Source organism: Amia ocellicauda, chromosome 2 (genome assembly GCF_036373705.1).
Source record: "Amia ocellicauda isolate fAmiCal2 chromosome 2, fAmiCal2.hap1, whole genome shotgun sequence".
NCBI classification, from domain to species: domain Eukaryota; kingdom Metazoa; phylum Chordata; class Actinopteri; order Amiiformes; family Amiidae; genus Amia; species Amia ocellicauda.
In genome coordinates, this window is record NC_089851.1 from 52,471,658 (window position 1) to 52,488,473 (window position 16,816).

The 16,816-nt window shown below is 46.1% G+C and overlaps 1 protein-coding gene across 1 annotated transcript in view; it reads left to right on the forward strand.

The window, feature by feature from the left end:
* The first annotated feature begins 9,977 nt into the window (after nucleotides 1-9,977).
* Nucleotides 9,978-16,816, forward strand: part of LOC136713191 (histone-lysine N-trimethyltransferase SMYD5-like) — a 139,584-nt gene continuing 132,745 nt past the window's right edge. Inside the window, exons 1-2 of the mRNA XM_066690229.1 lie at nucleotides 9,978-10,005; nucleotides 10,470-10,518. Of these exons, the coding sequence (XP_066546326.1) occupies nucleotides 9,978-10,005; nucleotides 10,470-10,518 (77 nt within the window). The remainder of the gene's footprint in view (nucleotides 10,006-10,469; nucleotides 10,519-16,816) is intronic.

Sequence of the window (16,816 nt, forward strand, 5' to 3'; positions counted from 1 at the left end):
ATTTTTTTGAAATGCGTTTTTCTGGATTTTTTTGTTGTTATTCTGTCTCTCACTGTTAAAATACACCTACCATTAAAATTATAGACTGATCATTTCTTTGTCAGTGGGCAAACGTACAAAATCAGCAGGGGATCAAATACTTTTTTCCCTCACTGTATGTGATAAAGAGGTGTTTTTCACCCTTGCTTTAAGATGCATTACTATTTATGTACAGCACAATTAGGCTGGGATTAAATCTAAACTTTGACCCACCCGCTAATAGAAAACTACAGAACTGTACTCAGTTGCAGCTTCATTTTTAGTAAGATGCCATTTTCTTCTAATCATAAATGTAACCACTATGATGTACAGGTTTGTAGTTTGCTATTAGCGGGTGGGTCAAAGTTTTGATTTAATCCGGCCGTTAGTCAGATATCAATTCGTTATTTTAACTTTTTTTATAAAGGTGACCTGCCTGGTATGACCTGAGTAATGGGGATAATGTTTCTATCTCTCACAAATTTAATAAGACAATTGAAAAAAGTAATAGTTTAAGAATATATACACAGATATATATATACCATTGTTTAAAAGAAACTCACCTATCTACCCACTGGTATTGGGCCTTTTCTACACCAGCACCTTCATATCTGTTCGCTAATCTGCATTCCAACTGCACCATCACCCAGGAAAGGATCATCCAATTCTCATTCATAACAGCGTAGGATGACATGGTGTCAGATGTCAACTTAATTTTTCTGGCAACTTTCCTGGTGTGGTCAGATCTCATTACTTGCCCAAATGTGCCCTGTGTAAACTTGTTGATGACTGACTCTTGACATTGATGCTTCTGTATCAGACAATCAGTAAAATGTTGGTATACCTCAGAGAAAGTTCTTCCAGCCATTGTGGATTGTCAGCAAACCAGTGCTTTTTTCATGCTTTACAGCACAGTCTGGATGTAAATATATAATATTGACCACTGATGCCAACAATCACTCTGGGTCTTCCCACCCCAGATGAGACTATCAGTGGCTGAGAACATCCATGTAAGCAGCGAAGTGTGAAATTGTTTTTCAACCTGCTCATAATGGTACTATCCTCAGGTTTCCAAATAAAGAATAGGTGGAGCTGAAAATACTTTGGTCAAAACAGCGAAACACTGTTCATTGGGAGACATACAGGATGTGATCCAGGCCACAGTCCCAAGGCTTCTAATTCTGTCTTCATCCACACCTTCCACTCTTGAGAACATCTCCAACCCTTGATTCCTTTATCAAAACTAATTGTGTGAGGAGAAGCAAATGATGACACTTGTATGGAAGTAGGTGGTAGGGGTGTACCTTTAGGCAAAATATATGAATAATTTTTAGTCCAGACCACAAAGCTTGCACAGTACACAACTATTTTCAGTAATGGTGCACTGGCAATGGCACTCACAGTCACAGACTCTGTACCTGCATAAAATATCAAATATCAGTATGTTTTTATAGTGTTTAATTTTTTTCTAAACTGGTAATTATTTAGTGTAAAAGATTAAGAAAAACATGTATATAGTGACAGTACAGACAAAAACTTAGGTTTGTGAAACAACAAAAGCAATGAATTGTGTATTTGTATGCATGTGCACATAATGGTGATTTCAGTACACTTATCAATGAAATGTAAATAGCATACCTTGTGCTTGACCACATGGAGCCACTTCTGACACCATTGATAACAGTGGTGATGTAGGCTTTACAGGTGGACTTATGTTTTAAAAACAAATAAATGTTTCAAATGAAAGTTATGTTTATTAAGATTATGCAAGTAATACATATTTACAATCTGACTGGCATACATCCTTGTTGGTAGTGTCACCTCCAGGTGGTCTTGATACAGTAGAATTAGATCGTTCTGAATGTATTAAAAAAAGTTTATTCATATTCTTACTGTGAAGCAGATTAATTGTTAGTGTTAGTATTAGTATGGCAATAACAATATTCCATGTTTAAAGTTTTTATCTTTGGTTGTGCCACCTTATTCACTAATAAGATAATTTCTATGTGAAATGAACATAGATAACTTGTTTCACTTTTGACTAGTTTCAAAATCAAAATAACATAATAAACGTTTACTTACATGCTTGTGCAGTAAATTTAGATGGTGATATATCTATCATTACCTTTTCCAGGTATTCATGACCACTGACAGGTGAAGGGAATAACACTGATATTCTTGTTATCATGGCACCTGTCAGTGGGTGGGATATATTAGGCAGCAAGTGAACATTTTGTCCTCAAAGTTGATGTGTTAGAAGCAGGAAAAATGGGCAAGCGTAAGGATCTGAGTGACTTTGACATGGGCCAAATTGTGATGGCTATACGACTGGGTCAGAGCATCTCCAAAACTGCAGCTCGGGTGTTCCCGGTTTGCAGTGGTCAGTATCTATCAAAAGTGGTCCTAGGAAGGAAAAGCAGTGAACCGGCGACAGGGTCATGGGTCGGCCAAGGCTCATTGATGCACGTGGGGAGCGAAGGCTGGCCCGTGTGGTCCGATCCAACAGAAAAAGTTTAATGCTGGTTCTGATAGAAAGGTGTCGGAACACACAGTGCATCACAGTTTGTTGCGTATGGGGCTGCGTAGCTGCAGACTAGTCAGGGTGCCCATGCTGACCCCTGTCTACTGCCGAAAGTGCCTACAATGGGCACGTGAGCATCAGAACTGGACCACGGAGCAATGGAAAAAGGTGGCCTGGTCTGATGAATCACGAGTTCAGGGTGTTGACTTGGCCTCCAAATTCCCCAGATCTCAATCAAATCGAGCATCTGTGGTATGTGCTGGACAAACAAATCTGATCCATGGAGGCCCCACCTCGCAACTTACTGGACTTACAGGAGTCCATGCCTCGACAGGTCAGGGCTGTTTTGGTGGAAAAAGGGGGACCTACACAATATTAGGCAGGTAGTCATAATGTTATGGCTGATTGGTGTATATCTAGTAAATAGAAAATATTTAAGTATTTAATTTTTGTTTTTAACTTCATGACATTCGTTACTACTTGAAGTAGTGAAGTAATTACATGCCTGGTTCTTGTGGGGGAGGCACAGACACTGTTGAGGGAACAGAAACAGCCCGAGGGGGCACAGACACCATCGAGGGAACAGAAACAGCCCCAAGTAGCACAGACACTGTTGAGGTAGCTCTAGAAAAAAGATCCCTTTTCCTCTGCAAGTAACTTTGTAGCTTATGCATTTTTGTCCCCGGTACACATTTTCTGCTGAGAATAAATGCAGCATAACCATCGGCTTCGCTTTATCGAAATCTCTCTCCAGGTGTCTTCAGCGCGCACCCCAAATCCAACAAGATTGTCATCTTCAGATTTCTCAGGTCCCATTGGCACATCTTTCTTGTGCGTTTCAAATTTCAGAAGATCCTCAATTTTGTTGTGGCTCAGTGCATAATCAATGAATGACATTAAACTGTCCTTACTGTGTCCTTGTGAAGAAGGAAACCTTTAGCTGTTTCCTCCTGTACATTTGTGATCAGGTACATGGTGTAACCGACATCATTTTCCAGAAGCCATCTGAATGATTTCCCCTAATATCAGCCAAAGTCGGCGCAGTTGGTCTTTGAGACCTTTTTGGATCACGTGCGGAACAGACCAGGGAGGCGCCAACCATGACTCATTTCAAAAAGGGCAAAAGGAGCACTGTTTTTATTGCTTGAGTATTTTACATTACGAAAATTAAACATACAAAGTTTTAATACTCATGATTAAAAACTGTTTTTAAAAAACAATTCTAAAATCATTTCTGAAACTTTTAAAATCCTTAAAAGTTTTAAACAGAACAAGTGAATTCAAAAGTGTGTTAAATATCAAAACAATTTGTATTAAATATGGCAAACTGCCAAAATAACTATAATGAAAAAAAAAAACGGTAGATGCATTAGACAAAATAAAGAACAAAACATGTTTCTAAAGCAATACAAAACAGTCTAATACATCTTTTTCTAATTTTAAAAACAGTCAGCACATCAGACAAACCATAAACATAAAAAAAAAACTCAAAACCCTGTGATTTAAAACCATTTAAAACAAAGACCATAATCAGTCTTTATAAAATTAAAATCAACAATCCTGCAGAGGAGGCCCTCACAGTCCTGATAGAGATGTTCTTTCTATGCTTCCCAGTGCTGATGCTCCACTCCGGACCGGTTCCTGTCTCTGCTGTGCTAACTCCTCTCCGCAGGCCATAGTTGCCTCGCCGGCACCCTCAATCTGTGTGGATGGTGCCTAGGCGCCGGCGCCTCGGCTCCTCACAGACCTGCAGAGAGAGAGAGAGACAGAGAACCAGTCTGGGTGCACATGGGAAGCTTCACTCACGTCTGTACTCCTGAGACCAGCGTGTGAGGTCGGACTCTGCTCCTGAGGAGCAGCCCTGAGGTGGGGGCCCAAGTACCCCTGGACCAGACTTATTAGGAGGAGGAGTGCCTTTTACCCCCCCCCTCACCACCTTTGATCTTCTTAACAAGAGGGATGGGGTAGTTGGGGTATCTCTTCCCCTCTCTCTTCCTCTCCTTTGGCCGTCTGGCCAACTCCTCCTCTGTCATGGAGGCTTTGGCCCCTAACATCGAATCCTGGGTGGGGCAGTGCAGTTGTACCCTTGAGCAAGGTACTTCACTTAGATTGCTCCAGTAAAATGCCCAGCTGTATAAATGGGTACAAATGTAAGTCGCCCTGGATAAGAGTGTCAGCTAAATGACAAAAATAATAATAATAATAATAATAATAATAATAATAATAATAATAATAATAATAATAATAAAAAGCAGGGACCCCTGGGTGAGACCGTGGCCCTGCCGCTCCTCTATCCCCCTTCTCCGAGGCGGCTAGAGGAGGCACCCTTCTGTGCTGGCGGTTTCGACACCTGTGTGGCGCCGATATTCCTGTCCTTTGCCTTTCTTTCTATACGAGCCAGCACCTGATCTAATTCACCCTCCAGCTACAACGGTTCCAGGGCTTTCTTTCTCACCTGCCTGTCGCAGCTGGAGGGAGGGCTGGCTCTCTTCTGCAAGACGGTCTCACCTACACTATCTTTCGACCCGGTTCCCGAGGCTCTGCTCTCCACTCTCACACATGGAGGAGCGGTGGGTCTGGTTTTCTTTTCAGCGGTTTTCAGGGGGCTGGTCCACCAAGGCAGGGCCCGATGTTCCGTTTTTGCTGGAGGAGGGAGTTGAACTTCTGCCTCGGCTCCAGCGAGGGGTGGGCCGGGGGGAGCTCGACTATCTTGGGCTGCCTCCAGAGAGGAGACATTATTCGGGTTCTTGGCAGATTTCTCCTCTCTGTCCACCACTTTTCTCTTTTTATTGCTCACCTTCACCCAACCCCCCCCTTCTGACTGTTACCCCTTTCTCTTAAGTGGTTCCTTTGGGGTAGGGGGAGGTTCTGGAGCCAGGTCATATATCTGTTCTTCTTCTCCCTCTCCCTCCTCCTCCCGCGCCGGGCCTCCCTCATGTTCCGGCTCAGGGTCCAGAATGGAATCGTGAGAAGGGAGACCCAACTCTATTTGTGTACGACTGGAGGCAGTTCTTATAGATATGGCCCCCACAGCTGCAGAGGTAGTAGAGTAACTTTTCTCTGCAGGCGTGTGTCTGGTGACCTCCTCTACACTTACATGTGCACTGGGCAACAACGGGGTCTTGGCCCTGACACCGCCTGCAGAGTTTTGGCATCCCGTCATAGTAGACCAGCCCCCTAGCTTCTCTGATCTGTATAGTATTGGGGAGGTGGCAGACCTTCTCTGGATTCTCCACGCTCCGCCTCAATCGAATCCGGCACTGCCACATTCCCCCCACACACCGTCCACATCCAACATCCAACTATTCGAGTGGAGAGCTCACTGAACCTCGCAAGCCAGATCTTCACGTCCTTGCCTGAGACCATCTCACAGAAAAATTGCACAGTCACTATTCTATAGCAAATATCCGACAGGATTATCATCGCAAAACCTGCCAGCTCCCTGTATTTCTCCCTTCTATACACGCTGTAGCACTCCTCTAACAAATCATGGTTGACAAAGCTTACCTCGAAGAAGTCTTTGTCTTTATGCGGCAGCTTCACCAGCAAAGCCCATACCTTTTTGGCAGGACCTCCCTGCTGAACTGGAGTCTTGACATCCGCTTGTCTCCTAAACTAAACAAAGGAACAGAAAACTAGAGGTAGGTCTCCTGCTGGTGGTGGAGGTTCCAGTGGATTGATGTCAGTGAAAAGGTCTGACTGGAGTCACTGCTCCAGTGGGCTGCGCTGCTTCCCGCTGAGACCTGGTCCTGGTCTCCCGTGGGGTGCTGCCTTCATGAAGCCTGCTCTTCGGTCCCACTGGTCCAGGCAGGACCTTCAGATGGTTCATCCTCAGCTGGGCCTCCCTCGCACCGGAACAGGAACACCGCTGGATCAGGAACTCCAAAGGATTCTGGGTCGCCGCCACACTGCCTCTGCTGAAACAAAAAAAGACAAATGCCAATCTCTGCAAAGTCTACTCCATGTCCTCCTTCAGGTGGTGAAGAGAAACCCAATTCCAAGATAAAGGAGCACTGGCTATGTCAAAAGCAGGAATCAAACCCATGCCTCTAGGGGAAACTACAACCTAACCACAGCACCTTCGACCACTTGGCCATCCTGACCAACCGGGAGGGTGCTAGCAAAATGAGTAGCAGTCAAGGACTGCCTTCCGGAGCTTGAGCTGACTGAAGGACACTCACAATGTGGAATAAAGCAGGCAGGGGAGGCAGCGATGCTGCCCTCAACTTTTAGAACTGGAAAAAGACGTGGCGGAAGATATGGGGGCTGCAAGGGCAGCTCCTCATTAGAATACTATTTTATTGTATTTAGTATTTTACATTTACATAAAAACAAATCAATTTTTTAATACTTATGATTAAAATCTTTAAAAATCAATTCTTAAAATCACTTAAAATTTTTTAAAATCTTTGTGATTTTAACAAAAAACAAAACAATTAAAATAAACATGTGCACAAAACAGAATATAAAAGAATATAACAAAACTAAACCAAAGAACCCCTAAAACAATTAGTGGTTTAAAAACAACTAAATCTTTAAAAACAATTAAGATTCATTTTTAAAATCGTTTTAAAAACAATCATCCATAAATTAATTAAAAGATCTTGGACTCGGGCTCCAGCAGGGGGAACTGACCGTCCCCGGAGGTGGGTCCCATCATGGGATCCTGAGCTCCCCCAGATCTTGTATGTGCCAGTTCTTATAGGCTTATAGGCTGCCCTCAACTTTTAGAACTGGAAAAAGACGTGGCGGAAGATATGGGGGCTGCAAGGGCAGCTCCTCATTAGAATAGCGTTGAGTATCCCTGCCTGTCATGCGGGAGACTGGGGTTTGATTTCCCGATAGCAGGCTCCTTCTCTGGTTTTGCTTCCCCCACCTAGGGGGGGAAGCCTACACAAAGGACTTGGGAACAAGAAAGAAATGTCACCCCAATGACCAGAGAAAGGAGGAAGAGCAAGAGCAACACAATAATTCCAATAGATTCCAATCTCTATATGTAGATTTATATATTATAAAGTCATAGAGCGAGAGAGAGAGATTGCAAAAAAATGTGTGAGAGAAACAGATTTTACGAATGGGGGCCAACAAGCCATAGGGGGGCTGGCACTATTCTTTGGCGTCATAGTCAGCAGGATTCAAACCTGCACGGGGAGACTTCAATGGATAACTAGTCCATAGCGGGGGATGTGGAGAAGCAGGTGTATCCCGATGAGGAAGGGACAGGGAGCAGATCGCTTTACAGATCAAGAAGGATATAGGATTAAAAGCGTCTGCTAAACCTACTTAAAATGATGGACGGGGGTGCTTGACTTATTTTTTTCTGCTGTCTGTTTTCTTTGTGTGTGTTACTCACTCTACTTCTATAATGGACACAATTAAAGTATGAATGGATGCGTTAAAGAGAGCGGCTGTGTTTTAGTATGTCAAGCAGAAATGCCTGTCCGTGATCTTTTTAGATGCAGATGCACACAGAGCACGCTAGAGGGGGAGTGGGTCAGGAATTGGAAAGGCGAGATTTGTTTTAGTCATGGGTCAAGACAGAGTGCAGGAGTTACAGTTTTATTTTCAGGGCATTTTAGATTAGTTTCTGTTTTAATGACTGAGGTGGTGGAAGGACGCCTGCTTGTTGTCAAGGCAGTAGTTGAGAGACGATTGTTTGTTTTTATAAATGTATATGCACCAACAAATGGCAGGGAGAGAGCGGGGGGTTTAAAACAGCTTGACAATGACAATTATTGATTTTAATTGCACCCTGCATGACAAACTTGACAGGAACCACACTGAGCCGCACTCCCAGTCTTCCAGGGAGATGAGGGGGCTGCAGGAGAGGCATGACCTGCAGGATGTGTGGAGGAGTTTGTATGGGGCAGAAAGGCAGTATAGCTGGTCAGAGGTGCGGGAGGACACTCTCTCCCTATCCAGGCTTGATCAGATTTACACTGTACTCCAGTGAGGTGGATGAGCCTCAGACCAACATGCAGCATCTCCTTGGAGACCTGCCGCAGGTGCCGGAGGAGAAGCAGGCTGGGCTGGAGGGGGAGCTCACCCTGCAGGAGCTTACTGCTGCTCTTCATGGGTTGAGTACAAGGAAGGCCCAGGGCATTGATGGCCTGCCAGTTGAGTTTTATAGCACCTTCTGGGGTCTGCTGGGGACTGACCTGCTGGCAGTGATGCAGGAGAGCATCCAGCAAGGGGCGCTGCAAGTGAGCTGCAGGCGTGCCCTCGTGGCACTGTTGCCCAAGAAGGATGACCTGTGCTAGAACTGAAGCTCCTCTCCAGAGTGATGGCCTGATCCAACTGATCCACCCTGACCAGTCCTACTGTGTGCCTGGTAGGTCCATACAGGACAACATCCTGTTCATTAGGCACATCATGGAGGTCTCCAGGCTGTTGGGGTTAAAGACTGGTCTCATTGCGCTGGACCAGGAAAAGGCTTTTGACCGGGTTGAGCACCAGTACCTGTGGCGGATGATGGAGGCTTTTGGGTTCAGCCCTGTTTTCATAGCCATGACCAGGGTGCTCTATGGTGACACTCAAAACATATTGAAAATCAATGTTGGCTTGAGCGCCCCCTTCAGGGTGTACAGGGGAATCTGGCAGGGCTGCCCCATGTTGGGATGCTCCACTCCATGGCCATTGAGCCATTGCTGCAGGAGCTGCACAGAGTGGTGGGGGGGCTTTATGTCCCTCGCTGCCCGACACCCTTCCGCTTCTCTGCCTACGCTGATGATGTGGTGGTGCTGGTGGGGTGCGAGGGGGATGTGGACAGAATCAGCACCTCGCTCTGGGACTTAAACCAAAGTGAACTGGTCCAAGAGCACGGGGTTGCTGCTGGGGGAGTTGCGGGGGCAGGGAGGCCTGCAACTCCCTGGAGGATTACAGTGGTGCAGAGGTGGTCTCAAGTACTTGGGGGTGCACCTGGGGGATCAGGCCATGGAGCAGAGGAACTGGGAGGGGATGCCGGAGGGGCTGCGGGGGAGGCTCGGGCGATGGCGCTGGCTGCTCCCTCAGCGGTCTTCTTCTGGACTGGTCTGCACTGGCTGTGAAAGGGGCTACTATACCTGCCCCGTGAGGAGGGGGGGCAAGGGCTGGTGGACGTGGAGTGCAGGATGGCTGCTTTCCATCTGCAGTTCCTGCAGAAGCTGGTCTACGGGCCGAGCCTCCTGTCCTGGAGGCCGCTTACGTGGACCTTGCTCCGTCATGTGGGGACGCTGCAGGTGGACAGTGCAATGTCCCTGATGGACATTAGCAGGCTGGCAGCAGGCAACCTTCCTGGGTTCTACCGCAGTGTGTTGAGGGCCTGGCAGCTGCTCACAGCCTGACATGTGTACAGCTCCCTCATCCTGCACTGGCTGCTCCAGATGCCCATCATCTGGACCGGGGTGTTCCAGCTGCATATTCTGCTGGCTGGAGGATTGTGGACAGCCTAGAAGGGAAAATGGGTGTGCGCTCCCTGCGTTGGACAGGTATTCTGCTCGGCCGAGGCCGGTGCCACCCTGCTTTCTGAAGGGAAACTGCTGCTGAGGGAGTGTTTCCTCCAGCTCCAGACCCCAGAGCCCCTGTTCAAGTTCCCCAATTTGCTGGTTTCCCCCTTCCCTGAGGTATGATGGAGGCCTCTCAGGGACCCTGTTGAGGAGGGGTCCGCAGGAGTTGTCCCTGGATGGGGCCTGTGTGAAGGCCCGGCACCAAACGCAGCTCTTGCCGCTAACTGACATGCCCTGGAGGGACAGGCTGGGGGGGAGGAGGGGAAGGGGGAGCCAGTATGGCACAGTGTGTATCAGCCACTGCTGAAAAGAGAGCTTGGGATCTGCAGTGGAGAGTGCTCCACGTTATCATTGCCATCAAGTACTTCCTGTTGCTAATTAACGTTGCACAGTGTGACATCAGTTTGCACACCTTTCTCTTTCTTGTTCTCAAGTCCTTTGTGTAGGCTTCCCCCACCACTCCCCGGAATCAATCCCCGGTCTCCCGCAAGACAGGTAGACATACTCACCACTATACTAATGAGGAGCTGCCCCTGGTGCCCCTGCTGCCCCCACATCTTCCGCCACGTCCTTTTACGGTTCTAAATTTGTCAGAGCAAGGTGAGGGCAGCATCCCTGCCTCACCTGCCTACGTTATTCCACCTTGTGAGTGTCCTTCGGTCAGCTCAGGCTGCGGAAGGCAATCCTGGACCACTACTCGCATTCCTAGTACCCTGCCGAGTGGTCAGGATGTCCGAGCAGTCTAAGAGGCTGCGTTCATGTTGCAGTCTCCTCTGGAGTTCAAGTCCCACTTCTGACATATCCAGTGTTCCTTTTGCCCTTCTTCAAACGTGTCAGCAGGTACACCTTTGTCTGTCTCTGTGGTGTAATCGATTAGCTGTTGACCTTTAGAATCCACCCAGGGAGGGCCCCCTTTTCCCCCCACCCCCTGTTATTATTTCTACTTCGGGCGGTCAGCTTGCCAGACAGCGGCTTTCCTTCAGCCACAGTAACCTTATGCTGCTTGCTGCGGACGGCCATCTTGCTAAAGTCTAAGGAGGTTTTAGAAGCTTCCTTTACATTGCCTAGATCAACATAAACCAAGGCACTGCTGGTATTCAAACCCAGAGTTTCCTGTTTACAAGATAGGTGCTTTGACCAACTAAGCCACAGCGCCAGTACTCCCCTGTTCCCCAGTGCCTACACTCAGGGGTAAGGAGCAAAACAAAACAAAACAAAACAAAGTGTGGATCCAGGCTGCAACAAATCCACACCCGACGCTGAGGTGCCGTGGAAATCATGGAAGTGTTGATTATAACATGTCCATTATGGTCAAGACTTCCAAAGTGGGCGAAAGATTAATTTAACAGTCTTTTGTGCAATGAATCCACGGTTGAAGTATTCCCCCACCATGCCGTCTCATTTCTCCTGTTCCTCTTCCCTTTCTCCTTTTATATCCGTTCCATAAATTAGGTCATCTGTAGTCCACCACATCCTCACCTGGAACCATGTATGCACAACAGCACCAGCAGGGGATAGTGGTCACCACAATACACACTCATAACACAACAAATAGAAAGCACAAGCTTCACAAGGTGCACATAAAGCCCACCTAAGGCACTGCTGGGATTCAAACCCAGGATCTCCTGTTTGCTAAACAGGCACGTTAACCAACTAAGCCAAGATGCTGCCAATAGTAGCAGAACAGCAGATCACGGACCACTGTCAATCAGATGCTTGCCTTGCCGTCCATCCATCCATCTATCTATCTATCTATCTATCTATCTATCTATCTATCTATCTATCTATCTATCTATCTATCTATCTATCTATCTATCTATGACTCTCGATATCTAACTCTCGCTTGCTAGTTAGCTAGCTATGACTCTACACTCAGGCGTAAGGAACAAAACAAAACAAAACAAAACAAAACAAAACAAAACAAAATCTGGATGCAGGCTGCAACAAAGGAAGCACACAGAGGTGTAAACGTAAGGTTGACGGCACCAAGACTGCAGCTGCTGCTGCCGATAGTAGCATAACAGCAGATCACGGACCACTGTCAATCAGATGCTTGCCTTGCCGTCCATCCATCCATCTATCTATCTATCTATGACTCTTGATATCTAACTCTCTTGCTTGCTATCGCTCCCCCAATGGTCAGTAGCATAGTAGCATAACAGCAGAGCACGGACCACTGTCAATCAGATGCTTGCCTTGCCGTCCATCCATCCATCTATCTATATATCTATCTATGACTCTCGATATCTAACTCTCTTGCTTGCTATCGCTCCCCCAATGGTCAGTAGCATAGTAGCATAACAGCAGATCACGGACCACTGTCAATCAGGTGCTTGCCTTGCCGTCCATCCATCCATCTATCTATATATCTATCTATGACTCTCGATATCTAACTCTCTTGCTTGCTATCGCTCCCCCAATGGTCAGTAGCATAGTAGCATAAGAGCAGATCACGGACCACTGTCAATCAGGTGCTTGCCTTGCCGTCCATCCATCCATCTATCTATCCATCTATGACTCTTGATATCTAACTCTCTTGCTTGCTATCGCTCCCCCAATGGTCAGTAGCATAGTAGCATAACAGCAGATCACGGACCACTGTCAATCAGATGCTTGCCTTGCCGTCCATCCATCTATTTATCTAGCTAGCTATCTATCTATGACTCTCGATATCTAACTCTCTTGCTTGCTATCGCTCCCCCAATGGTCAGTAGCATAGTAGCATAACATCAGATCACGGACCACTGTCAATCAGATGCTTGCCTTGCCGTCCATCCATCCATCCATCTATCTATCTATCTGTCTATGACTCTCGATATCTAACTCTCTTGCTTGCTATCGCTCCCCCAATGGTCAGTAGCATAGTAGCATAAGAGCAGATCACGGACCACTGTCAATCAGGTGCTTGCCTTGCCGTCCATCCATCCATCCATCTATCTATCTATCTATCTATGACTCTCGATATCTAACTCTCTTGCTTGCTATCGCTCCCCCAATGGTCAGTAGCATTGTAGCATAATAGTAGATCACGGACCACTGTCAATCAGATGCTTGCCTTGCCGTCCATCCATCCATCTATCTATCTATCTATCTATCTATCTATGACTCTCGATATCTAACTCTCTTGCTGGCTATCGCTCCCCCAATGGTCAGTAGCATAGTAGCATAACAGCAGATCACGGACCACTGTCAATCAGATGCTAGCCTTGCCATCCATCCATCTATCTATCTATCTATGACTCTCGATATCTAACTCTCTTGCTTGCTATCGCTCCCCCAATGGTCAGTAGCATTGTAGCATAATAGTAGATCACGGACCACTGTCAATCAGATGCTTGCCTTGCCGTCCATCCATCCATCTATCTATCTATCTATCTATCTATCTATGACTCTCGATATCTAACTCTCTTGCTGGCTATCGCTCCCCCAATGGTCAGTAGCATAGTAGCATAACAGCAGATCACGGACCACTGTCAATCAGATGCTAGCCTTGCCATCCATCCATCTATCTATCTATCTATGACTCTCGATATCTAACTCTCTTGCTTGCTATCGCTCCCCCAATGGTCAGTAGCATAGTAGCATAACATCATATCATGGACCACTGTCAATCAGATGCTTGCCTTGCCGTCCATCCATCCATCTATCTATCTATCTAGTTATGACTCTCGATATCTAACTCTCTTGCTTGCTATCGCTCCCCCATTGGTCAGTAGCATAGTAGCATAACAGCAGAACACAGACCACTGTCAATCAGATGCTTGCCTTGCCGTCCATCCATCCATCTATCTATCTATCTATGACTCTCGATATCTAACTCTCTTGATTGCTATCGCTCCCCCAATGGTCAGTAGCATAGTTGCATAACATCATATCATGGACCACTGTCAATCAGATGCTTGCCTTGCCGTCCATCCATCCATCTATCTATCTATCTATGACTCTTGATATCTAACTCTCTTGCTTGCTATCGCTCCCCCAATGGTCAGTAGCATAGTAGCATTGCAGCAGATCACGGACCACGGTCAATCAGATGCTTACCTTGCCGTCCATCCATCCATCTATCTATCTATCTAGCTATGACTCTCGATATCTAACTCTCTTGCTTGCTATCGCTCCCCCAATGGTCAGTAGCATAGGAGCATAACAGCATATCACGGACCACTGTCAATCAGATGCTTGCCTTGCCGTCCATCCATCCATCTATCTATCTATCTAGCTATGACTCTCGATATCTAACTCTCTTGCTTGCTATCGCTCCCCCAATGGTCAGTAGCATAGTAGCATAACAGCAGATCACGGACCACTGTCAATCAGATGCTTGTTTTGCCGTCCATCCATCCATCTATCTATCTATCTATCTATCTATCTATCTATCTATCTATCTATCTATCTATCTATCTATCTATCTATGACTCTTGATATCTAACTCTCTTGCTTGCTATCGCTCCCCCAATGGTCAGTAGCATTGTAGCATAACAGCAGATCACGGACCAATGTCAATCAGATGCTTGCCTTGCCATCCATCCATCCATCTATCTATCTATCTATCTATGACTCTTGATATCTAAATCTCTTGCTTGCTATCGCTCCCCCAATGGTCAGTAGCATAGTAGCATAACAGCAGATCACGGACCACGGTCAATCAGATGCTTACCTTGCCGTCCATCCATCCATCTATCTATCTATCTAGCTATGACTCTCGATATCTAACTCTCTTGCTTGCTATCGCTCCCCCAATGGTCAGTAGCATTGTAGCATAACAGCAGATCACGGACCACTGTCAATCAGATGCTTGCCTTGCCGTCCATCCATCCATCCATCTATCTATCTATCTATCTATGACTCTCGATATCTAACTCTCTTGCTTGCTATCGCTCCCCTAATGGTCAGTAGCATTGTAGAATAATAGTAGATCACGGACCACTGTCAATCAGATGCTTGCCTTGCCGTCCATCCATCCATCTATCTATCTATCTATGACTCTCGATATCTAACTCTCTTGCTTGCTATCGCTCCCCCAATGGTCAGTAGCATAGTTGCATAACATCATATCATGGACCACTGTCAATCAGATGCTTGCCTTGCCGTCCATCCATCCATCTATCTATCTATCTATCTATGACTCTCGATATCTAACTCTCTTGCTTGCTATCGCTCCCCCAATGGTCAGTAGCATAGTAGCATAACAGCAGATCACGGACCACGGTCAATCAGATGCTTACCTTGCCGTCCATCCATCCATCTATCTATCTATCTAGCTATGACTCTCGATATCTAACTCTCTTGCTTGCTATCGCTCCCCCAATGGTCAGTAGCATAGGAGCATAACAGCATATCACGGACCACTGTCAATCAGATGCTTGCCTTGCCGTCCATCCATCCATCTATCTATCTATCTAGCTATGACTCTCGATATCTAACTCTCTTGCTTGCTATCGCTCCCCCAATGGTCAGTAGCATAGTAGCATAACAGCAGATCACGGACCACTGTCAATCAGATGCTTGTCTTGCCGTCCATCCATCCATCTATCTATCTATCTATCTATCTATCTATCTATCTATCTATGACTCTTGCTATCTAACTCTCTTGCTTGCTATCACTCCCCCAATGGTCAGTAGCATAGTAGAATAACAGCAGATCACGGACCACTGTCAATCAGATGCTTGCCTTGCCGTCCATCCATCCATTCATCCATCTATCTATGTATCTATGACTCTCGAAATCTAACTCTCTTGCTTGCTATCGCTCCCCCAATGGTCAGTAGCATAGGAGCATAACAGCATATCACGGACCACTGTCAATCAGATGCTTGCCTTGCCGTCCATCCATCCATCTATGTATCTATCTAGCTATGACTCTCGATATCTAACTCTCTTGCTTGCTATCGCTCCCCCAATGGTCAGTAGCATAGTAGCATAACAGCAGATCACGGACCACTGTCAATCAGATGCTTGTCTTGCCGTCCATCCATCCATCTATCTATCTATCTATGACTCTCGATATCTAACTCTCTTGCATGCTATCGCTCCCCCAATGGTCAGTAGCATAGTAGCATAACAGCAGATCACAGACCACTGTCAATCAGATGCTTGCCTTGCCGTCCATCCATCCATCTATCTATCTATCTATCTATGACTCTCGATATCTAACTCTCTTGCTTGCTATCGCTCCCCCAATGGTCAGTAGCATAGTAGCATAACAGCAGATCACGGACCACGGTCAATCAGATGCTTACCTTGCCGTCCATCCATCCATCTATCTATCTATCTAGCTATGACTCTCGATATCTAACTCTCTTGCTTGCTATCGCTCCCCCAATGGTCAGTAGCATAGGAGCATAACAGCATATCACGGACCACTGTCAATCAGATGCTTGCCTTGCCGTCCATCCATCCATCTATCTATCTATCTAGCTATGACTCTCGATATCTAACTCTCTTGCTTGCTATCGCTCCCCCAATGGTCAGTAGCATTGTAGCATAATAGTAGATCACGGACCACTGTCAATCAGATGCTTGCCTTGCCGTCCATCCATCCATCTATCTATCTATCTATCTATCTATCTATCTATCTATCTATCTATCTATCTATCTATCTATCTATGACTCTCGATATTTAACTCTCTTGCTGGCTATCGCTCCCCCAATGGTCAGTAGCATAGTAGCATAACAGCAGATCACGGACCACTGTCAATAAGATGCTTGCCTTGCCATCCATCCATCTATCTATCTATCTATGACTCTCGATATCTAACTCTCTTGCTTGCTATCGCTCCCCTAATGGTCAGTA